This window comes from Panicum virgatum, chromosome 1N (genome assembly GCF_016808335.1).
Source record: "Panicum virgatum strain AP13 chromosome 1N, P.virgatum_v5, whole genome shotgun sequence".
Taxonomy (NCBI): Eukaryota; Viridiplantae; Streptophyta; class Magnoliopsida; order Poales; family Poaceae; genus Panicum; species Panicum virgatum.
The window spans coordinates 717,239-739,799 of NC_053145.1; the positions used below are offsets into that span (position 1 = coordinate 717,239).

Consider the following 22,561-nt stretch of genomic DNA (forward strand, 5'->3'; position numbering starts at 1 on the left):
AAGACTCGCGTAGTTATTCGTAACTACGCCCTAAGGAGCTGAGCAGCCAAACCCCTGGGGTCTGACTCCATCTCACCGGACCAACGGTTCCGGACCCGCTTCCTGCTCGGGGACGGGTTCGGTGTCACCACGTGTCCTAGAGGTGGTAGAGGTGGAAATGCTCAGTACCTGTGGTCGCGGACCCGGACCCCCGCAGGTGGGTCCGGGACCTCCACGTGCCATCCGGACTCCCGCAGATGGGTCCTGGACCTCCACGTGCCATCCGGACTCCCGCAGATGGGTCCTGGACCTCCACGTGCCATCCGGACTCCCGCAGATGGGTCCTGGACCTCCACGTGCCATCCGGACTCCCGCAGATGGGTCCTGGACCTCCACGTGCCTATCCGGACCCCCGTGAGCTCTCGGCTCAGCTAGCTGCTCGGGAGGGGTCCGGAGCCGCCACGTGTCACGCAGACGCGGGCGTGGGCGCAAGCCTTCCGCTGGAAGCTCCCTCACCCACCCGCATTAACTGCGAGTGGTTGAGGCGGGCTCTACTGCCTCTGGGCATGGGGCAGCTTTTGTCAGTCCACACTGTGGATCGACAGTTATCGAGGCAGCTCGTCAGTTACCAAGGCAAGCATTAAAGACTCAGCGCCGCGTGCATGGGCGACGAGTCATGATGACCAGCTACTGACTGGAGCAACAGTGCACACTGCTACAGTGAACTGAGTCAGTAGTTCGGCGCTTCATCATGACCTCAACGCGCGGCTGCAGAGGCTAGACTCTACTCTGACAGGACAGCTCAAGACCATCCCTGGTCAGAAGCTACGCACGGAAGCCGACGACAAGATCTCCGGATCTGAGGCATTGAAGGCCAAAGTGTAGTTTATAATAGATCACCGGGTCCACATGTCGGGGCCCCGCTCAGTGTACGTGCTCCCCTTGGACATATAAAAGGGAGAGCACGCCCGCTAGAACACAGATCCTCAGACTCTCCAAAGACTCAGCTAGAGAGTGAAGGCAATACAACACACAGTGGACGTAGGGTATTACACTCCGGCGGCCCGAACCACTCTAAATCTTGCTGTGTTCGTCGTGTTCTTGAGTGAAATCCATCTAGAACTAGCTAACCCCCGAGTACACACCCTCTGGGCTTAGGCGGGTGCCTTAAGCCACCCGGCTGTGGTTTGCCATCGTGTTCTTCCTGGGAGATCGAACTAGAACTAGCTAGCCCCCGAGTACACACCCTCTGGGCTTAGGCGGGTGCCTTCCGCCACCCGGCTGTGGTTTGCACACCACGACATCTGGTTATTTCTTGACGACCTTGTGTTTCTTGAAACCATGGTTACTGATATGCTTCACCTGTCCCTTTGATTCCAATTCTCTAAAACACGAGGTTAAGTATTAGAGAGGCTTGTTAGATTGGATCTGATATTATAGCTATCTTTTTTTCAAATTTAAAGCATACATTAGTCAATTTTGCAACAATTTAACAAGCTACTCTATCTATATTTTGGCAAACCACAAAGATCAACTAGGCAAACAGCAGTTCAACAACATAAAAGCATGAAGCATGACACAGCTGCTCAAGAACACAGAAGCATAACAAGCATCATATCAGAAGAGGTAAAAATATAGAAAAATAATTTTACATCAACACATTTTCACATGAATGGCCATATATGCTCTGTCGTTCATCATACAAGGCACCAAGTTCAAGATCCAAACATAGAAACATAAAAAATGTCACCTTGAAATCAGAGGAGGGGCTGCCGTAGGTGCACAAATTTGGAGGGGAAGTAAGAGCGCAGACCTTCACTGGCGAGGCAATGGAGTAGCAGACTAGACCACCGTGGGAGATGAGCAGCTGCCGTGGGAGGACGAGGAGCAGCAGCAACAGTGGGAGGACCAGAGGACGAGCAGCCGTCGGGGGCGTCGCGGCGCTGCCGCCGGGCCGTCACGCCGCCGCCGCCGGGCCCGAGCAGGTAGGGTTAGGGTGCACGGTGGGGAATTTTTGCCTTTTGATGAGGAGAAAATAGGAGCTGTACATGGATGGATAAGGTTATAAGGTTCGCGGGTAAAGGATTTTTGCGCGCGCAGGCAAAGGAATCATGGCGCGAAGCGATGGCGCGAGCGGGAGGAAAAGGCGCGAAGTCCGCGAGCGGCGGGTGCGCGAGCGCGCGGCTGAAATTGTTCGCAGATAGCGGATACATCCGGATTCGACAGAAATTCGGATATCCGGATCCGGATTTAATAATCGAATTCGGATGCTTTCCATTTGCCATCCACATTCCATTCGAATACGAATTCGGATATCCATATTTACGTTTTTAATGGATACGAATACGAACAATTCGGATTTCCAGACATCCGAATCCATCCTTACTCTTCCTACATAGTAGCTGCTAGCTAGTTTTTGGTTCCCGCTTGCCCACCCACATAATCATTCAGGGCTTGCTTGGATTGCTACCAAAATTTTGGCATACCAAGTTAAAATTTTGGCTACTATTTAGTTGGGTACTAAAATTTGTCCACCTCTCACATTTATCCTACCAAAATGTGGGCAAATTTTTTACCCAACATTTAGCTAGCCAAAACTTTGGCATGCCAAAATGTTAGTAGCAATCCAAGCACGTCCTCAATCGCACCCTTGCTGCTTGTTGTCAGCTAAAATGTCCAACAAAGGCAGCATATATGGATGTAGCAAAAGTTTCATTGTCTACATTTGCAAGTAACAAACTTCTGTGTTTAGTTCCCCCACCAAAAATTATTTTTGAAACAAAATCTTACCATTCGAGAATATTAAATAAAATTTGTTATAATTTTTTTTGCACGATGGGTTGTAAATTACAAGACGAATCTAATAATGTATATTAATCTATGATTAACGGATGGTAAATAAATAGTCGTTTTGAATCTTTTTAAGTGCATTTTAGATATGTATACTAAAATTTATGCATCTATATCTAGAAAAGTTAAATGATAAATAATTTAAAATCCAGAGAGTAGTACCGTATGCATCAGGTAATGCAACAACACCAATGTCCATTATGGCGTTATCTCATTCATCTCGATGGTGTCGTGATACTGACACCACGACACGATGTGAACGGAATGAATGACGCGGCGCCGCCAATTAATAGCTCCTTCAAAGTTTTCAAAAAAAAAAAAAGCTCTTTCAATTCAATTCCACGTCGTCCATCTCTACGCATCGCCCGATGCAATGCACGTGTCAAGCATGCCTGCCGGCTAACATGTCCTTAGTCATTTCTCACGAGACAATCCTCATATAACACAGAAACGTTTGGCCATCATTCTAATGACTATTATTATGAACAATATTAGCCGATTAAGAATTTCCAAAATAAAAAAATGTCCATGATGCAGCCAATACAAAATTACCAATACAGATGAAGCTACCGAGAGCTTCATCCATACTATTTATTTGCTGGTAGTGTTTGACCACAACCTCAACCTCCTACCACTACCACTACCACCGTAATCGGAGCCAACAACAACCAAAAAAAAACACATCACCTTTTCGTATACAAAAACTGTGTGAAATGATGAGCATTCGCACTTACCCACACACATTATGCACGTGAGTGGGTCAATGAGATGCAAACTGCACCACTGTCCATCCTTCACAAATGTTAGTAAGTTTTTCACCTGAATAATAAGAAGAAATGTATTACTTTTGACACATTGACAAGGTAACCAAGTTTTTCTAGCACTGTAGGCTTTGAACCATTTAATGTAATTCCAAAAACACCCTTTAGGCACAATTGAATATGATAGCAGCGTTTATAAGCATAAGGTGCAACATGGCTCCTGGATTGGCCCAGTCGAGCCAGTCATGACCATTGTTTCCATTAAACCTCTGGGCCAGGCTCAGTCTAATAACTAAAATTGCACTGCGTATAGCATTCCTCAACAGTTAGCTAGTTTGGTGGCCGCAGGGACAGCATACCAAGTGCAAAGGTTAAGAAATTTGCTAGGTTGTTTTGCTAATGGCAGAGATTTGGGTAGTATTTAGCCCAAAGTTGTATTCTTGCAATTATATAGTCATACATAAGCATACAAGAAGCTATAACATGTGGCTCACCTATTCCGCACATGCTTCCTTTGCAAGGGAGCGAAGGAACCTCAAAAGTGGTTCCTTTGCTCTGGAAAGCTTCCCGTTAGATCCTTCTTCACCATCTTTACTTGTGCTTTCTTCAACCATCTGGACTCTCCTCACGAGCTTCCGCAGTTCCTGTTGACGAAATGTTAGACCAACTTAGGAGCACCAAATACTAAGCCGTAATAATGCAGTTGACTTAGTTGAGTTAATTAGGAGGTTTAGGAGGTGCAGGAGCATCCCACATGCTCAATTGGTATTCATGTAAAAGTTTTAGATTTTGATGTTAACACCAGTGTTAGGTGTTGGATGCATTGGGATTCAACACTGGAAGTGTTCAGCTTTTACATAAGTAAGAAGGATTATGAAGGCTATTGTATGGTCTCACTTACCATAGCACAAATGTATGTTGCAAAGCAAACTCTGCTATTACTGCATCCACTCATAATGATGGTATAAGATTGCTATGCTACTAAACATGATTCACATGTGTGAGCACTGTAATCATGTTGCATAATCTGACCTGGATCAGCAAAAGTTTTATTGTTTCTTCGGTCTAAGGAGTCAGAATTGTGTTCTTAAACATCATGGGAAAATAGCAGTCACCCGTAATATAGTTTTTCTTCAACACATCTGTAATATAGTTTGGCATAACAATATTCATGGGGGCGAGGGGGGTTTGACAGCAGTGGAGAAGCTTAGCAGGGAGGTGGAGTATGACCTAGGGCAGGTTGTGGCATAACAGGAGAGAGAGAAGTAAAAATTGAAGGCACCCATAATTATAAAGATATGACAAACTATAATTGTACCCAATTGTCCATTATTAATCTATTCACTATTGTACAATACATAAATGAACGTCCTAGTCACGTTGTTGAATGAAATATTAAATGCACGCAAAGAGAATACCTGACGATCAAACTCAACATTATGGACAGCATAAACTTCATTAGTAATTGAGATGTCTTTGCAAAGGAGACCATCAAACCATCTATCTGCAATTTTCATATACTCTCCATCGTCCTATTCAAATGTTAAATAGTTAAGTTCATGTTTGCTGGATTAAAAATCTTGTTATGTTGACCAAATAAGCTACCTCTTCTTCATCAGGTAGTTCCTCCACTTTCTCCTCTTCCACCAACAATTTCTCTTCACTCAGCAAGGCATGTAACTTACTATCATCTCCATCCTTGGAAGCCTGTATTAGAGTATCCATCAATTTTGGTTGTGCATTGCGTAGAAGTCTACCTGGTCGAAAATTGATCACATATACTAACATTAAATGGGTAGGTAATATCTGGCAAAACATAACCTTAACAATTATGTACTGGTTCTCTTTCTAAAAAGGCTTACTTCTTATTACTCGTGTCCACTGATTGACACATATTAGGTAAATTTTACATAACAAGTCTAGATTATGAATACTGCAAATTCTGTGAAAATCAAGTGAGGAGGTTCTATAATTATCAGCAAAAAAGACTAACATTATTATTTTTTATTGAAAGGGCCGAGGACATGTTATACATCCATGTAAAGTTTCAAGATCAAACTCAATAACATTTGCAAGACATACACAATGGAAGATTCTTAGTGATAAATATAAAATCAAGTATTCACTAAGCAATTGAAATTTTCATATCTTTGAATGAAAACTGAGTTCTTAAAGCTTTGAATAGGTTATGTTAATTCTTTGAGAACTTCTGAAAACTTCCACATCTAACAGGCATTTCAAAAAAATTCACCATATACTTATCCTTAGCATGTTCATTTAGCATCCCTGATAGCCTATGCACACAAAGTGGTGCATAAGGTAGCAAAAATCAAGCTAAGGAAAGAAAAGTCAGAGTCAGCTACTTTTAGTCAAGATGATGAACAAATTGGCTCATTTACTAAAAAAAATATAATGATGGGTTCAAAGTGGGTGAGAAACAATTGTTTGATTCTGGTTTCAGCATTGACATACAAACAGAACCAGTGGGAAGTAGGCCATATGCCTATCAGGGATTATATTTATCTAAAACTTTATTTGCACTGACATTCCCAATTTATACATCAGGAGTCAGGCAGTCAGCAATACCTAGTCAGGATGTTAAAGAAGTGAATGTTCAGAAGTGGTGAGCTACTGAGCTGCATCTTATGTCACCGAGAAACGAACTGAAATATCCTGGAGTTGGCCTGCGGCGTCTGCCCATCCACAGGTTCCAAACTCGACACCAATTAAATGAACAGCCACACTATCACAAGTTACAAAATCCCAAGCTGACATAATACCTCAAATCAGTCATACATCTGACTGAATAACACAACAATGCGGCCACACGGAAATGGATGGTTGTAAAGATAGGACCATAGAAATGTACAGACCGATGTAATTGAACTGCCTCCTTTTTCCTTCCCGCACATCGGGCCCAAATCTCTGGAAACCAAGAATGGATTACAGCACACCAATGTCTCAATTCCGTGATCCAACACAACCTCATCATCACCGAAACGAGAGTAACGGATGTACGGTAGGTACCTTGACGAGCATGAGAGCGTCGAAGACCTCGGTTTCCAGTGAGGCGGCCCTTAGGATGCGCTTGATCTGCGGAGGCGGGAACTTGGCGAGGTCCATGCCCCACTGCACGGCGCGGCGGGCCTCCCGCTTGAGTGCGTTGCGGCTCTTCTTCAAGCCGTCCGCGGCGTCCGGATCGTCGGTGTCCTCGGCGGCGTCGGCCGGCAGAGGGCCTGTGGGGCGGAGGGCGCGCGGGTGGCGGAGGCCGGGCGAGGGGGCCGCGAGGGAGGACAGGAGGCGAGCCGGCTTGAGGGAGAGGAGGAGCGGGCGGCGCAGCGGCATGGCGGCGGCGGGGTGCGCCATGGCGACGCGACGGTTACAGGATTCAGTTCAGGTGCTGGCGCTGTAGTGCTGCATCCAACGTATGTAGACTGGAGGCGGTGTTGGTTGGACTTGCACAGCTCCCCGCCGTCGCAGCTCCGGCGGGTTCGGAGGGCGGGCGCGGCGGGCGGCGCCGATGGACGGGGAAGTTGCGAGACGAAGCAGCAGCCACGGGGGATAACGCAGCAGGATCGGACGGTCGGGATCACTAGAAAGGCACGCGGCAAAAGCCGCATGGGGCCCATATCCCGCATTATAGTATGGTAGTTGATGCAGATTTCAGTGAAGTCAAATCAGTTGTTTTATTATTTTCACATAGATGTTATGTTCTGCAGCCCGCTGTTGCATTATATTGTCATGATGTTATTATCATCTCAAAAATGCAAGTTCTTTCTATTGTTACTTCACCGAAGAAGGCTCAGATCCCTGCCACTCTCTGAGGGCATCGAGTCTCATAAAACCAACTAGGAATCAATCAGAAAATTTCTCAAACTGATCTTGGAAAGATTGATAACTGAAGCATGAAGGTTCCAATGACAATAAGGCTAATCTAATAAATGACTATAGACATGCAGAAAACAATCGAGTTGGACCCAATAGGGGCATGGACCAATCAGAAGGAATCCTCAATCGCTAATAGCCGGTATATACGTGTGAATCGTGACTCTTCACCAATTGGTCACACAGGTAGCACATAAACCAGCACAAGCAATGGTGCAGTTTGTTATATTAACCTTGCAAATTAGGAGAGATTGCTGGGAGCCGAGAACTGAGTTATTTTATTTTTAGAGATGTAGGGAAGCACACACCTAAATTTGTAGCCTTGTAGGAACCGAAAGAAATGTAATGTATGTAGGAACAGAAACGTACTATCTATATAAAATGAATATAAATTATATCCCAAATTCTCTACAAGTCAGTCACTAAAAAAGATTAAAAAACATAGTATAATAGTACTTATTTCTTGTACAAAATATATTTCTCTTAACTCAACCATTGGACATCTTTGAGCTTGTAAATCTCTATGTAAATAAACATGATTCTTTATTGGAAATTTCCCTTTGTGGACCTATAAGTGGGTTTACAACTTTTCATCTTCCAATGGCTCTATGAACTCAATGTTTTTTTATAGATCAATGAAGATATCATAAGCACAGTAAGATAAAACAATTCATTAATTCAGAGGAGCAGAAATGGCCTTACAAATTAACTCCTACAGTCTACTGCACATTTAGGAAATATCAAATCAGATAAACATTTAAAATCAGAGCACGTACTATAATCAGTGAGTTTGACAAAGCTAAGCAAGCCTATCAAAAAGTTCAGTGCTCCTGATTTGTAACCAATCTTATACCTATGCGTCACCGAATTAGTTGGAGTTCAGTTTCATGATTCATTTTCGTCCAACTAATCGTACAGAAAGAAGCTAGGTGCCTAGTTGCGATTGCTAGAACACAGATGGCGGAAAAAGGAAACAAACCTCCTCACGCGACGTCACCGGGGTCGGACGGCCTTGGTAGCTAGGCGCTTGGCTGGAGCAACTGACGGTCGGGCAGCGCTTGCATGAGCGCGTGATCGATGGGCTCCATGCAGCGGACATCGGTGCAGTGTTGATGGGGCTCTCGGTGGCAGGCCTCCTCGCGTGACAACGTCCATGAGCCTAGCGAGAAAGTCCACGAACCTCCTCACGCGACGTCACCGGGGTCGGACGGCCTGTTTCCCCTCGCGGGAGGGCGAGGGAGAGGCCTTGTGCTGCCACATCGCCGATATGTTGGGCCCGCGGCATGCTGCCTTGCTGTCAGCACTTTGCGGCTATCTCTCCTCTTGCCACCATTGCATCGATGCGTCGTCCATCTCAAGCTCAAAGCCGAAATCTGGTTCGACGTCGCCACCGGCCCTCATCTCGTGCTTCCCTTATGGCTATGGCTATAGCTAGACTGCTGGCGGCAGCCGAGCGCCCTCTTCCAGGGAGCCGCTGCTGCGCCTCGACCCCGCCGCACCTGGACTCTGCTGCCTCGCCAGCTTGCTGGTGGCAGGGACCCGCGCCAGTGCCGTACCGCGACTTGAGCTGGTGGCTTGCGAGCGCCGCTCGCACGGGGACCTGCAGCCGGTCGCTCCTACGCCTTGGTCGGGAGCCGCTGCACCGAGGCCGCGCCGCCAGATACCTGTCACGACAGCGCCTCACGTGGTGGCTTGGGAGCTTGCCGCGCCGAGGGCTAGCCTCCAGCATGAGCTCGCCATCGTGCCGGTGCGGCGTGGAAGCTCACCGGTGACGGCGATTCTAGCCCGTTCCAGTGGCGCGGCAAGCAGAGGGTGGGGAACAGAGATCGGAGGCGGCAGAGCAGGCGACGAGGCGATGGGGATGAGCGTCGGCCCGAGAAGCTTCGTGACAGCTCGGGTAGATGACATACCGGGTTGCAGACCTGAACCAATCCACATCGGACGGACCAGATCGTTTGATCGTCCGATCTAATGGCTATAAGACTACCTGGCGACGTGGCCCTATCCATTAGCCCGTTTTTGGTGCAAGAATCGTAGATAGAGATGAGCTAGCTCGAGGATCCAAGGGCCGTGGAGGATTTCCTTGAGAAAATTCAGAAACTGGAAGACCCAGAGTTACATGGGCCGTTCGGTTACATTTTCTTGAAGCCCATGGAACGAACAGCCCATACAAGGCCCAATCTGTTCGTCCCTTCCCTTTCTCGTGACGACGTCTCGCAGCGCCAGCAAAGCGTTCCCCCTCTTCTTCCCTAAACCAAATCCATCCAATCTCTCGACGAGCCGCCCCCACCCGCCGCCTCGGGCGGAGTTTCTTCCCGGGCATGCGTCACTGTCGTGTCGCTGTCTTGCTCGGCCTCCTGACTTCGCCGGCGTTGGAGAAGTTATCCGCCCCCGCTAGCCCAGTCCCCCTCACCAGTTGCTAGGGACCAGAATTGGTATATACATACGCTTCTCTCTTTATCTCTCTTCCTTAGTAACGTCAATCAAATCTTATCCTGCCGTGATCATTTTTTTTAGAATTCAAGGGACCTGCTGCATTTTCCTTTCCGACCAAACATGCAACTGTCCAAAGTTAGCTAGGTCGATTGGTAGTTAGGATTGCTCCCTCCTGCACTTGGATCAGTGCTACTACTTGTCTAAATGCTCATCATCCCACGAGTCAGTGCATTCCTGTTGGTGAAACGGATAGTTTGCGAGTTTCAGCTCATTTGCCACACTTAATCCATGCGCACTAGAAGATTTGAACTCTCCGTGAGAATTATGCTTACTCTTGAGCAGCTAAGATATCTGGGGCTCACTTAATTTCCTACTGATGATTCACATAATTTATCGTTATTTATTCTGCCCCTCAAACACTCAGTTCTTTAACACTTTTATTTCCTACTGTAGGAGCACTTCTGTGAAGATGATATCATCCTGCCCCATCTGCAATATACAAGTTCTTACAGTTGAGCTGGAACAGTAATAATAGCTGATGCTTCTTTCTCTCTGCGGTATGGTTTCACACACTACCTACCAGTATCTTACACAAAGTTTTCCCCGATCATTTGTAGGCATGCCAATAGCCACTTTGAGGATGATGATCAACTTCAAAGGGACATGGAATTGGCACATCAGATGGCACTTGCTGAATCAAATACAGATATCATGGTACTTACTAAGATCGCTTTGTTATCTATCTTAATAGTAGCATCTGCATAGCACTTGCTGAATCTAGTAAATATATCCCAGCTATGTTCCACCCATGTTTTTCCTTCCTTATAAGTATAGTAGGCACAGATCACAGTTCATTTCAAGAGTAGAAGTTCTTCTGTGTGAGGTGCGGTGAACTTCACATGTCTGTCCAAGATGCACATATTTGGTTCTTGGTTTTGTTATTATTAAAACCTTCATGGAAATATGCTTATATTTCAACAGCTAGTGAAAGTACTGTTCTTATTATTCTAGCGTGCTCCACCGGCCCAGAAAGGCAGAAACACTTTGGGACTTGATGTTTTCCATTCCTTCTTTTTGCAAAGTTACCAATGCAGCTGGTATGTTTTTGCAGAATGGTCCTGAGCATTGCACAGGATCATTCACCAGTGACTCTAATGCTCAAGGGGCCTCATCAAGTCATAGTGAATACTGGCATCATTATGGCAAGGTACTGGATGAACAGATTTCTTGCTTGGTCAGAGCACAAATTCCAAGTAAAGTTCAAGAAGTGGAAGGTGGAATTATGAACTTGTTGATGAGCAGCTTGGAGTCAGAAGGTGGTTCTTCAACAAGTATGATATCGGGCTATATTGACCATCATCAGAGTCTTTCATCAGAAGATAAGGGATGGGGTTGTGGATGGAGAAATATTCAGATGATGAGCTCTCATCTGTTGAAGCAAAGACCAGAAGCTAGAGAAGTTTTATTTGGTGGTTCTGGATTTGTTCCTGACATCCCATCTCTCCAGAGGTGGCTTGAGATTGCTTGGGACAAAAATTTTGATACCATTGGCTCGAACCACTTCCATAACAAAGTATATGGTGCCAAGAAATGGATAGGGACTACAGAATGTGCTACCCTCTTCCGCTCTTTTGGCCTCCGTTCAAGGATTGTAGATTTTGATAGCACCGAATCATCCGGCCTCCAAAACAAGAATGGAAAACATTCAGCAAATCAAGTACGAGGGCCTATGGACATGTTCTTGATAAAGAATAATCCTCCAAAATCATCTTCTGAACTTTGTCGAGAGGATGCTGAAATTATGAGAGGCCGACAGGTCCTTGTTGACTGGGTTTGGAACTACTTCGCAAGCGAGCGCTCTGATAGATTTACCACACCTCGTGTCACTGTCAGTAATAAAACGTAAGAGCTTCTGTGTCTCCATTTTGAGAAATGTTCTCTTGCATAATCTGAAAGTTTCCGGAAATAACTTTGAAGATTGTTATAGACTAACTAAAAAGGTGTCATTCACAGCCCACTGTATTTCCAACATCAAGGCCATTCAAGGACAATAGTTGGGATTCAAAAGAAAAATGGTTATCGCGGATCTCATGACCAATATACCCTTTTGATTTTAGATCCTGGCCATGTAAGTTACAGTTACCATTTCTTTTGTTAATGTGAGCTATTTTTCCTTCAATTTTCAGTAATTTATGATATAGTTTCAGCCTATTTGAAGGTCAGACTATGATATTAGTTTGTTTGTTTCAAACCTCTGCAAGTATCAGGCTATTTGCTATTTTCATGTTTCACACTACCTGCTCAAATAATCACTTTGAGGACCTCCATCATAAACTCTGAATGGATGCTTAGCGTGCATTTATTTTTACACTATAGATGAAGTTTCAGAACCTCTTGCATTCCGTGTGAATGGATTCTTGTGATATAGATTGAGACTGTAGGAGGTAGACCTAAAAATGCACCTGTTCACATTATTCTGTGTACTACGTCAACATATTGTGGATTATATTATTTTTCCTTGGTTCCTTTACTTTGTATAAACCTAATCCATTTTGAAACTGCTAATCTAGACTTTGATTTACTGTTTGTTCTGTCAATATGTGATTCAGACGCTTTTTCTTTAATGGCCTTAGAGAACAGCAGATCTTGAAAGGACTCTCAGAAGCAAAAAAGGATGGCAGAGCCTGGTGAAAAGAGGCGTCCACACCCTCAGGAAGCCACAGTATCAGGTACATCATGGCCAAAAGACATGAAATTAAGAGGGATTACAAGCATGTAATGCACCAATATAATACATGACCCATTGTTCATGTCATGTTATCAGGTGTGTTATGTGGATTCTGGAATTGCTAATTCAGAAGAAATGGAGCAACTCAAGACTATTGACAGTATACTGGTCAGGTTTTAAATTACTGGTAAGTATGGAAAGCTAGGCTTTCTTTGATACGTTAATAGTAAAATATACACTATGTAATTTGAATCATTATATACTCAGATGATACAGTAATAAGATTAACAAAATGAGTAATTCAGTTTATTGGCTGAAGTACTATTGGTTTGCACACCACCATTTTATTGACCCCTTGATATCCATTATTCAGATGATACAGTAAGATAAATAAAATGAGTGACTGAATTTATGGAAAACCGTGGCTAAAGAACTATTGGTATGCACACCACCATTTTATGGAACCCGTTTATCAGCTACTTTGACCAAGCTCGATATTATATTCGTGCAGTATTAACTCAATATTTTGAAGCATATTTCTAATGTGTTAACTGGAAATGGGATGTTGATCATATGTATTGTGCATACAGAGCTCTCTTCCCAGTTTGGGAAACAAGGACAATGGACATCTTATACATTTTCGAGCTCTCCAATTGGTTGTGCAATGTATGCTGCCGAGAAGTATGATGATATATTTTTTTGTTCCTATGCCCATATCTGTTAAAGAAATACGCTAACATTGGGCTTTGATATTGATACCCTTCATTTCTGAATTCTTAAATGATATCTGTTCAACTTCTTCACGAATATTTGACACTATGCCCTCTCCTTAAGAAACATATCAAAAATAAGAAAAAAAATGCAATTTAGGGATATCAATGTCTCAGAGTGTAGTCCTTGACAGACCACGTTTGGTTAACTTGAAACTAAGTGAGGGCTGCTCATCTGTTAACTTAGGTTGCAGGATCTTTGAAGCAGCCTGACTGATTGTGGTGCTGTTTGCAGGGCCTCTGAAGCAGGCTGACTGTTTGCCGACTGCATCTGCCAGTTGAAGGTGGTCGCATCTGCATCTGTGCTGTAGAGTAAATCAAACAACAGTTGGGTGATGTTGTCTTCAGTGGGCAACTTATGAGAGACCGTCAGAGTCACTTGTGTTGAAGTGGAGAATCAAGCCTTTACACATATATAATATGCTGCTTAATGAACATTATTACACTTGGATCCGAAATGGTTAGGCTTTTGCGTTGCATGTGATGCTGCGCACTGAGCTCCGCTGACTAGAATATCAACAACTTGAGGACTGTGTTGTGCATGAGTCGGAATCTGGAAATGGTTGAAGCTGCTTTCAGTGGCAGGACCATGTTCCTTTTTTTTTTTTTGGATCCCGCAGGAACAGGTTCCTGAAGCAAGCACATCCAAGTGGATTTGTCTGAAACTTATCAGTTCGTGGGACCTGAAGCAAGCACATCTTGGTAGTTGGTACAGTGCGCTTGGATCAAACGGAGATTAACATGTGTACAAGGTGACTTGGTAGCGGTTATCTGTTGTGCGGCGCTTGGATGCTAATCACTCAGTTTGTTGGATGTTGGGTGCTGAGCAAAAACTTTTGTGCCGGATGATTGAACATCTGCTACCTAGAGACACTAGTACACATGTGGGCTTGGCTGCCTCCAACGACTCGATTACTTGGGATAGCTTGTGACCGTTCGGCAGCGTGACATGACAGTATTAACATAACCTCTCTTTTTTTTTTGTTAAGCCCGGCAGGGCTTGCGTGTTAATTATGTAGCATGTGTAGATATGTATATGCTTTTTTTGAGCATCTATGTGTATATATGTATATGCTTTGTATAGGAGTATATAGCCATCAATAAAAAAGACTACTTGAGGGTGACGTGTAAGGCACAGCGCACCTGCACCGCACGAACACGGGAGCCGCGCCTCTCCCATCATCATCGCAACACAAAAGCATTTGCAAGAGGGGCATCGGAGGGCTTCCCTCCGAATTCTTCCTTCCCATCCGGCCCTGCTGCCAATGTCACGCGACGGCGACGCCCGCGGCCTCGAGGCGGAGGCGGCGGCCGCGGCCGAGGCGGCGCGGGAGCTGCGGGAGGCGGCCGCCGCCCTCGTCGCCACGCGCGCCGCCGAAGAGGACGCGCTTCGCCGCCGCGCCGTCGCGCTCGACGCCGACGTCCGCCGCCTCCAGGGCTCGCTCCCCGCCCTCGACCCATCCGCGGTCGACAAGGTCCTGCTCGCCTTCTCTACCCCGTCGTCCTCCTCTTCCCTTTCCCGGCCTCGATGCGGGTGCCTTCAACTTCGCAGCACCCTCGCGTCGTGCTACTTCAGATCGCGATTAGCTTTGCCAAACTAAATTTATGCCTGCTTTGAGAAGCACTGGCCGCTCCATGCGTGGGCCAGGATATGTGCGGCGTGGATGTCGTCAAAAATTTGACCCGCCATCCCCATTGTTTGCTTCATCGAGATGTCCGCCTGGTGGATTAACTAGGTTGGGTATTTCTTATTTGCCCCCATACGAGAATTTGAGGCGCAGGCGTCCTCCAGATGCCGCATGCTCTCGAATGCTTGGTTGGTTATACCCGCCATACAGTTTCGGATGCTCGAGGATTAGAGCCCAGTGGGAAGACTTAGGAATCCTAGTACCTTGTCATCTCACAAATTGTGAAGACTTGTCATAACAGCATATTATAACTCTGTGAATTCAAAATAGTTGTCGTTTGGACCTTGTGGGCTCTCATTGCTGGAAAATTACAATCACTCATCGCCCATCCATCGCAAGTTTGCAACCATACACTTCATACGTGTTTTGCTTGCTCTTTCAACTTACAGGTCAATCTGTGCCTTTGCTTCAAGATAAGCTCTTTCATTTAATAATTGGTTGGTGAATAGTGAATTTTTCACCAAAACAAGTTTCCATGCACATTTTGTTATATTTTCCCTTTCTGGCCCATCAAATGGTTTTAGTCCAATGAGGATTTAAACTCTTAGTTGTTCCCGGTTATTAAGTTGACATGATTTGCGATCTTAGAAGTAGTTATGTGCACTTCAGTGTGCCAGAGATAATTGGATCCTATTAATGAACTGTTCTAAGGAGGTTGTGTACTGCTGAAAACCTGAAAACTCAACTATTGTAAAACCATAAGCATGTTCTTACCTATTAACACCTTGCACCACTTCAGCTCTATGCTTGTGACTTGTGAGCATATATGTCTCTGTTTGCTGTGGACATCAGTGAAATCTAAAATTTGTGCTTGCTGCAGATCGAGGAGGAATTGGAGCGTGCCAAGGCAGCCATCACAGATAGTGACGTGGCTTCATTTCTCCCCAGCAAGCGAAATGGTTCGATTTGTTTCCTTCCACATACCACCTTTTGCTTGGGTGGAAGCTTAACTGTTATCTATGGGTCATGATTTCCTCATTTTGATATACTTTACTCCGAACATGCATGCAGGGAAGTTCCTTAAGATGTTTCTAGGCCCTGTGAATGTGCGGGTTGCCAGGAAGGAAGATAAGCTCAAAATCAAGGATGAGTACAATAATTATAGGGTATGCTTAAGATACTTCCTCAATGTCGTTCAAAAAGAGATGCTGGGTGTTTTCTGTACATAACATCAAGAACTGAATTAACAATATTGTCTGCTTCAGCTTTTGACCTTTTCTAGTGTGATAACTGATAACTCATGGATTGTAATGATTGCTCTTATTGGCGCAAAATTTGATTTCTCTATGCATTATGGGCAGATATTCGTATAACATGTGCCACCTCTAATCTGCCACTGCTTAAAAAATTTATGAGAAATCGGAAGTATGTTAAACATGGCAAACTCAGAAAGCATTCTATTGAAACATGTAGCCTATTTTGTGTGATACAGTTTTGTTTTGAAAAACTCTAGGTATTTCAGAAACACATAATACGGGGCTGTATGATGGTCAATATGTCGTAAAGTTATGTAAAATATAAGGTATATATATTTTAGATTTTGAATCAAAATAGTCCTTAATTAATTGATCTCAGGGCTGAACTGATGTTGTATCTTGTAAACTATAATAGTTCCTGACACCAATGGTGTTGATGTTTTAACGTTTTCTATTGGCAGGATAGGACTGCCTATAAGTTTCTGCTGTTTCCATCTATACTCCTACTACTAAGATGGTGGATATGGGATGGATGCCTTCCAGCTTGGGCAGTTCAGATCTCCCAGGTATCTTGTTAATACTATGGTACTCCTTGAATATTTTTGCCCATCACTGCATTGTCCAATAAGAACAGGCTAAGTAGTGTCTTTCCTCTTATCAGGCTTGGTTACTATTCCTGTACACAAGCTTTGCTTTGCGGGAGAATGTATTGATTGCAAATGGAAGTGACATTCGTCCATGGTAAGGGATCAATCCACTCCCAAACTTTTATTGCTTAAGATATTTAAAACTTTTGCCTGCAACATTTAAGCGTTATTTGCAAACATCCATTTACAGCACGTGTCCGTTTAAGTTTTCTCTGTTTCAAATAATTTATTGGTACTTGAACGAACTTTCATCAACATTTAATATACCATGTTAAGTTTATTTGTTGATTAAATTTCTTGTCCAATGTATGATTCTTTTACCATTATTTACTACTATATTCTCAGGTGGATATATCATCACTATCTAGCGATGGTAATGGCTCTTATTAGCCTTACGTGGGAGATAAAGGGACAACCTGATTGTTCTAGCAAGCAGGTATATTCTCTTCTTCTTTTCTTGGATGAAGCACTGGAGTAGGCATCACTTGGCAGCCCCCCAAATCTTCTAGCGTTGCACTCAAACACTGATCTGTTACAGAGGGGTGTGCAACTCTTCCTGCGTTGGGCAATCATGCAAGGGATTGCGATGCATCTACAGAACAGATACCAGCGTCAAAGATTACGCACTCGCATAGCTCTAGGAAAGGTAAGATCTTATCATGATTCAAGAAACAAAAGTAATATTTACTCTGTAGCTTTGGAATTTTATTAACCTGGGTTCAAAGGATGGGTACACCTCAGTGTTCCGGGACATGACTCTTGACTGGAACTCAAATAATTCCTGTGTATGATGAAACTTGGGCATAGGTTTCTTCGCTTGGTGCTTATGAAGAGCAATTCAATCTACTTGATGTTTATCCTAGTCTTGCATTTTAAGCTACAGTGAACTCTTAAAAAAAGTAAAATCTTGGAGGCAATAGTTACTGCTAGAATGTGAACCCGCGAATCAATTTTGTCTATTGTTATGTAATGTAAATACCTTTTAAAGCTCAACCTAACTTTCCTCACAACCTGCAGGCAAAAAGAATGGATGTTGTTGCTGGAGAAACAGCAGGTGTGGAGGGGCAGCTCTTGTTGCTATATCCTGTCCTTTTTATATTACAGGTATGGGGTGTGAATTCAAAGCATGGCAATGCCTAATAGCTACCCATCTTGAGCCCTTCAGAATATGTGGTCGTTCCTTTGTACGCAAGTTATGTCTAATTGGACAGATATCCTGTATATGCTGCACCTAAAGCCTTGATACTCCATGTTTGCAGGGTTTTGAGGCGTATGTTGGAGTTTTGCTTCTTCAGACAGCTTTGCACGGACTTGCCTCTGAATGGCAGGCAAGCATTATTCAATAGTCATCACTATTGGCAGTTGAATGTCAGATAGGATTATATTTCCCAGTTGTCCTCGATCCAATTTATTGCTATTCAAAATTTATTGTCTTGCCCAATATTCGAAAAAATATAAAAAATTCAAGGTGGTTATGGAGTGATAGGTCAAACTGTCCTGAATATATGAACTGAATGTTGCCCAATGTTTTTGAATTTGCTAGGTTGTAGTTTGTGGGATCCTGCTGGTGGTAATGGCAGTGGGAAACTTCGTCAACACTGTGGAGACACTGATATTGAAGTTGAGGTTCAAAGCAAAGATGAAAAGAGCAAAGAGCAGGCAGGACCGCCCGCATCAAAATTGACGAAGGCAGAATGCTGACACCATCTCTTTTGTAAATCCTTTGACCCGTAAAACATTTTTTGGCTGCTTGTAATTCCCTGTTTTGGTATTTGGCCCTGTAACATTGAAGTTGATACCCTATACAAACACGAAGAAAGATACAGATATTTCCTCTTCAGATGAAAATTGCGAGTTTTCCATGTATGTATGCTTCAGCTCTAAATATTTGAGTTTTGAGAAAGGTAGATAATTGTATATAAAGTTGTGTGTAAAACAAGAGTATTAGATAGCTCCGGCTCTATATGAAATGGAGCAGAGGCTTGTAAAAGTTTGGTGTAGTCATGGCTTGTTTAAACACGTTGGGTGATTGATGAGTATACTTTCTGTCTCGTACTGCCACTACCTGTGCTATGCTAACAGACGTCCACATGGCAAGCAATCTTTGATGCAGGAAGTAGCGCGACCTGAGATTTAACCTGTCCTAACAAATTGCCGTGTATCTTCCATGTTTTTGGATGCCGTGGTCCTGGGAACTCTGCTGCTATCTGCCAGCACTAAATTGCCAAGAACATCATCTGCAGGAGTAGGACCAGCCTTGGAGAATCCTATCCCGCTACAAACGGAGCAAAGCCACCACATATATATCTCACTTGATTGTGATGATTGCAGCTGCTCTCATCTCCAAATCAGTCCTCCAAAACTGCTTGCAAATCATCACGGAATCATTGCTGGTGGAGAGATGGCCAGGTGGGCCACACTAACTTTACTCTTTTAATTATGAGATGAAAGAAAACGCTGTGATAATTCCATCCATATTTACATTTCACTCTTGTCAATCTCAAGTCTTGTTGTCTAATGCACAATCATTTTTTCTCTCTCTTACAAGCCTAAGTTTTCCCCATCGATCTTAATTTGTACCCTAGAACATAACAACCAAACGATTTTACTACACTACTATACATGCTACAAGAACAAACACAGAAAATAGAGGAGACAGGGTGTGAAGCTAAGCTAAGACGTCTTAACTCTAAACAAACAATGTGCTAGGAAAATCATGTGAGCAAGCAAGTCCTCCCGGCCCTGATTCCTTCCTGAATCATGTGAGCTCCAAGAGCTTGCTCAGCTGAATATGGTGGTCACCGAGATGAGCCTTGGCAATGGACCTCGCCGCCTTCTCCGCGATGGCCGCGCGCACCTGACCCATCGCCGGCCGGAGCCCCGGCTGCGCCGCCACGCACTCCACGGCGATCCTCGCCACGTCGCCGGCCTCCTCCTCGTCGTATCCCTCCCCTAGCCTGCCGTCGACGAGCCCCGCCACCCCTTGCGCCCTGACGCGCGGCAGTATCCGGGCCGCCAGGTTCTCCGACCCGGGCGCGCCGGCGGCCGGCATGCCCGTGACGGCCTCTAGCAGCAGCACGCCGAAGCTGTACACGTCCGACTTCTTGGACATGATGCCCGTGCGGAGGAAGAAGGGGTCGGCGTAGCCCGGCGAGCCCACGGCGGCGCGCGTGGGCGCCACGGCGGCCGAGAAGCCCTCGCAGGCGGAGCCCAGGTCGCACAGGCGCGCGCCGAGCCCCCGGGCGTCGAGGAGCACGTTGGACGCCGAGACGTCGCCGTGCACCACGGGGGGCGCGCCGGCGGAGGCGTCGTGCAGGTGCTCCAGGGCGCAGGCGACGTCGTGGACGATGCGCATGCGCTGGGGCCACGACGGAGGGGCCGTGGCGCCGCCGCCGTGGAGGCGGTCGGCGAGCGTGCCGCCGGCGAGGTACTCCAGGACCAGCGCGCCTCCTTCCTCTGCACAGAGAAACAGTAGAAGGAATCATGCATTTAACTACCATTACCATACTGTATGTGTTGTTTACTGCTGTAAAGTTTCTTCAGGATCGGATGAGTTTTTTTTCTTTTTTGACAAAAGAGCAGAGCACCAGGAACTCTGTAAAAAAACCTAAGAAAAAAGTACTTATGTTTTGACCGCATAGTGAATTGTGAAATGAGAAAGGAATCGAGAGCGGAGACCAAGCTGATGAGCTGCAGGTAGGCTTCTACTTCGACGAAAGGACAAGAGATAGTACAAAAGAATTAAATACGCGGGAGCTGCTGCAGCGGTGTAGCCGTTGCTCTCGTTAGGCAGGGAGTAAAGTGATGTCACGCGCGCACTATATAATTTATTATTCAACACTGTAGTAACCATTTCACACCCCTTTTCTTTTGTTTTTGCTGCAATAGTTTATTTTAATTTCTTTCTTATTTTTTTGAAGAAAATTTCCTTTCTTATTAGTGGCTAATACTGCCCAAGTCCACATGTCTAAAGCTCCTTCATTTCTTAGTCGCTAGTGCTGATCAAAGATATAAGCATGGCTTTAATCATGACTTGCCAAGTAAAGTGTCAACAAAGTCAATGCATGCCATAAAAAAAAAAGAAACCAGCTTATTTTTGTTTCGGCCATACCTACGCAATATTCATTCATGGAAATCCAAATTACTACTTGTACCCAGAACTAACAGGAAGGCGAGAGGATCAGGAGGAGGTAATAATAAGGGTGGAGATTAAAAGGACAAGGAAGAAACAGGTACTATTCAAAAAAGTTTGTATCAGAGATGAAAAAAAATCAAATGATGAAAAAGAAGCAACAGGGACAGTTTGTTTGTGAAGCAGATGGAACAGGTAACGTAAGCGTAGGGTCAAAGCTTCACTCATCATTTTCTTTGATTTATTACGACGAGGAGGAAAGAAATAGAGAGGAGAAAATTCAACTACTAATGAATGATGAACGGAACAGAGGTAGACATTTTTTTTGAAATTTTACTTAAAAATATTTGCGTATATAAAAACTGGTAGAAGCACTCACCGTGGGCGTCGGAGTAGGCGATGAGCGCGACGATGCGCGGGTGGCGGATGCGGCGGAGCAGGTCGAGCTCCTGTCGGAACGCGCGCAGGCGGCGCTCGCCGCCGCACCAGCGGTGCACCTTGACGGCGGCGGGCGCGCCGTCCCGGAGCCTGGCGAGGTAGACGGTGCTGGAGCCGCCCCTGCCCACGACGGCCGCCTCGTCGAAGCCGCCGGTCAGCGCCTCCACCTCCCGCCACGTGAGCCGCCGCGGCGGGTCCTTGTGGTCGGTCGCTTGCTTGGCCGCCGCCGGCGCCTCCTCCGCTGACAAGGCCAGCTCGTACTGCGGCTGCTGGGGCACGACCGCTCGCGCCTCCGGGTCGGCGTCGGAGGGGCGTCGGAGGGCGGCGAGGCAGCGGCGGATGAGGAGGACGGCGGTGGCGGCGGAGGAGAGGAGGAGGACGCAGAAGAAGAGGATGGCGAGCGCCACGGGGAGGTCCATGGCGCCCCCCCTGCGCTGTTGTCAGGACCAGCTGAGGTGAGCACAGCAGTAGTTGATCTGAGCTTGGTTGGTTGCTTGCTTGCTTGCTTCAGGGGTGGGGAAAAGAAGAAGAAACGGTGAAGGCGATATGGGGGATACATGGTGGTATAAATACGGCCGGGGACGGGGAAATAAATAAAAGTTAAAAGAGAGGAGCGAGAGATCAGCTTGATTTGTATGCGCCAGCTAACTTGCTTCTCTCATTTCAGCTGGTTGTTGAAGAGGGCCGCTCGAAAGGAAAAGAACAGAACTAACAGAAAAAGAAAGTGGAGCTGTGGAGGATACTAGCAGATTTTTTTCTTAAAAAAAGGGGCAGTACAGTGTGATGATGAAATAATGTGGCAGGCCGGCCTTAGACTAGCTCCAAACTGGACTGTCCGTGGCCATAGTGTGAATTAATTTGATGGTAAAATGTACTAGTGCTTGTGCTTTTAAAGATCTTCATTTGTACTATCAAAACACTAAATCTTTCTCTTAGATCAGTCTCAGTGCATAGTTTCATGGTATAATTATCTAAATCAGAAACTAGGTAATTGTGTGTCAGATGGATTTTATGGTCATGAAACTCTCCTCATATCATATGAAACTCCATC

The 22,561-nt window shown here is 45.3% G+C and overlaps 4 protein-coding genes across 10 annotated transcripts; 2 read left to right on the forward strand and 2 right to left on the reverse strand.

Moving 5' to 3' along the window:
• Positions 1–3,269: 3,269 nt before the first annotated feature.
• Positions 3,270–7,166, reverse strand: LOC120654379 (UPF0307 protein KPN78578_45570-like). 2 transcript variants are annotated; one of them, XM_039931898.1, is made up of 6 exons: positions 6,618–7,166; positions 6,464–6,515; positions 5,196–5,347; positions 5,009–5,122; positions 4,085–4,234; positions 3,270–3,648 (listed from the first exon to the last, which is right to left on the reverse strand). In XM_039931898.1, exons 1-5 carry the CDS (start codon positions 6,954–6,956, stop codon positions 4,085–4,087), a joined length of 807 nt encoding a protein of 268 aa, XP_039787832.1. In that variant the 5' UTR covers positions 6,957–7,166; the 3' UTR covers positions 3,270–3,648. The 2 variants fall into 2 exon arrangements, with proteins under 2 accessions (XP_039787832.1, XP_039787833.1); XM_039931899.1 differs by lacking the exon at positions 6,464–6,515 and having other exon boundaries at positions 5,196–5,297.
• A 2,524-nt stretch (positions 7,167–9,690) lies between these two features.
• LOC120654380 (zinc finger-containing ubiquitin peptidase 1-like) lies at positions 9,691–14,013 on the forward strand. Of its 6 annotated transcripts, none has more exons than XR_005667054.1 (9): positions 9,691–9,918; positions 10,365–10,436; positions 10,529–10,625; positions 11,023–11,813; positions 11,925–12,039; positions 12,545–12,640; positions 12,736–12,826; positions 13,230–13,320; positions 13,645–14,013. XR_005667054.1 is itself a non-coding variant. In XM_039931900.1 (8 exons), the coding sequence occupies exons 2-7, from the start codon at positions 10,381–10,383 to the stop codon at positions 12,817–12,819; spliced, it is 1,239 nt and encodes a 412-aa protein (XP_039787834.1). In that variant the 5' UTR covers positions 9,691–9,910; positions 10,365–10,380; the 3' UTR covers positions 12,820–12,826; positions 13,645–14,013. The 6 variants fall into 6 exon arrangements, 2 of the variants coding, with proteins under 2 accessions (XP_039787834.1, XP_039787835.1); XR_005667052.1 differs by having other exon boundaries at positions 9,691–9,910; XR_005667053.1 differs by having other exon boundaries at positions 9,691–9,910; positions 13,230–13,305.
• Positions 14,014–14,603: 590 nt separating this feature from the next.
• Positions 14,604–18,806, forward strand: LOC120654381 (transmembrane protein 120 homolog). The gene is made up of 10 exons (XM_039931902.1): positions 14,604–14,884; positions 15,918–15,996; positions 16,109–16,203; positions 16,755–16,859; positions 16,955–17,034; positions 17,286–17,376; positions 17,479–17,586; positions 17,958–18,044; positions 18,200–18,268; positions 18,484–18,806. Exons 1-10 carry the CDS (start codon positions 14,675–14,677, stop codon positions 18,622–18,624), a joined length of 1,065 nt encoding a protein of 354 aa, XP_039787836.1. The 5' UTR covers positions 14,604–14,674; the 3' UTR covers positions 18,625–18,806.
• Positions 18,807–19,385: 579 nt separating this feature from the next.
• LOC120654382 (salt tolerance receptor-like cytoplasmic kinase 1) lies at positions 19,386–22,183 on the reverse strand. The gene is made up of 2 exons (XM_039931903.1): positions 21,452–22,183; positions 19,386–20,396 (listed from the first exon to the last, which is right to left on the reverse strand). Exons 1-2 carry the CDS (start codon positions 21,927–21,929, stop codon positions 19,699–19,701), a joined length of 1,176 nt encoding a protein of 391 aa, XP_039787837.1. The 5' UTR covers positions 21,930–22,183; the 3' UTR covers positions 19,386–19,698.
• Positions 22,184–22,561: the final 378 nt, after the last annotated feature.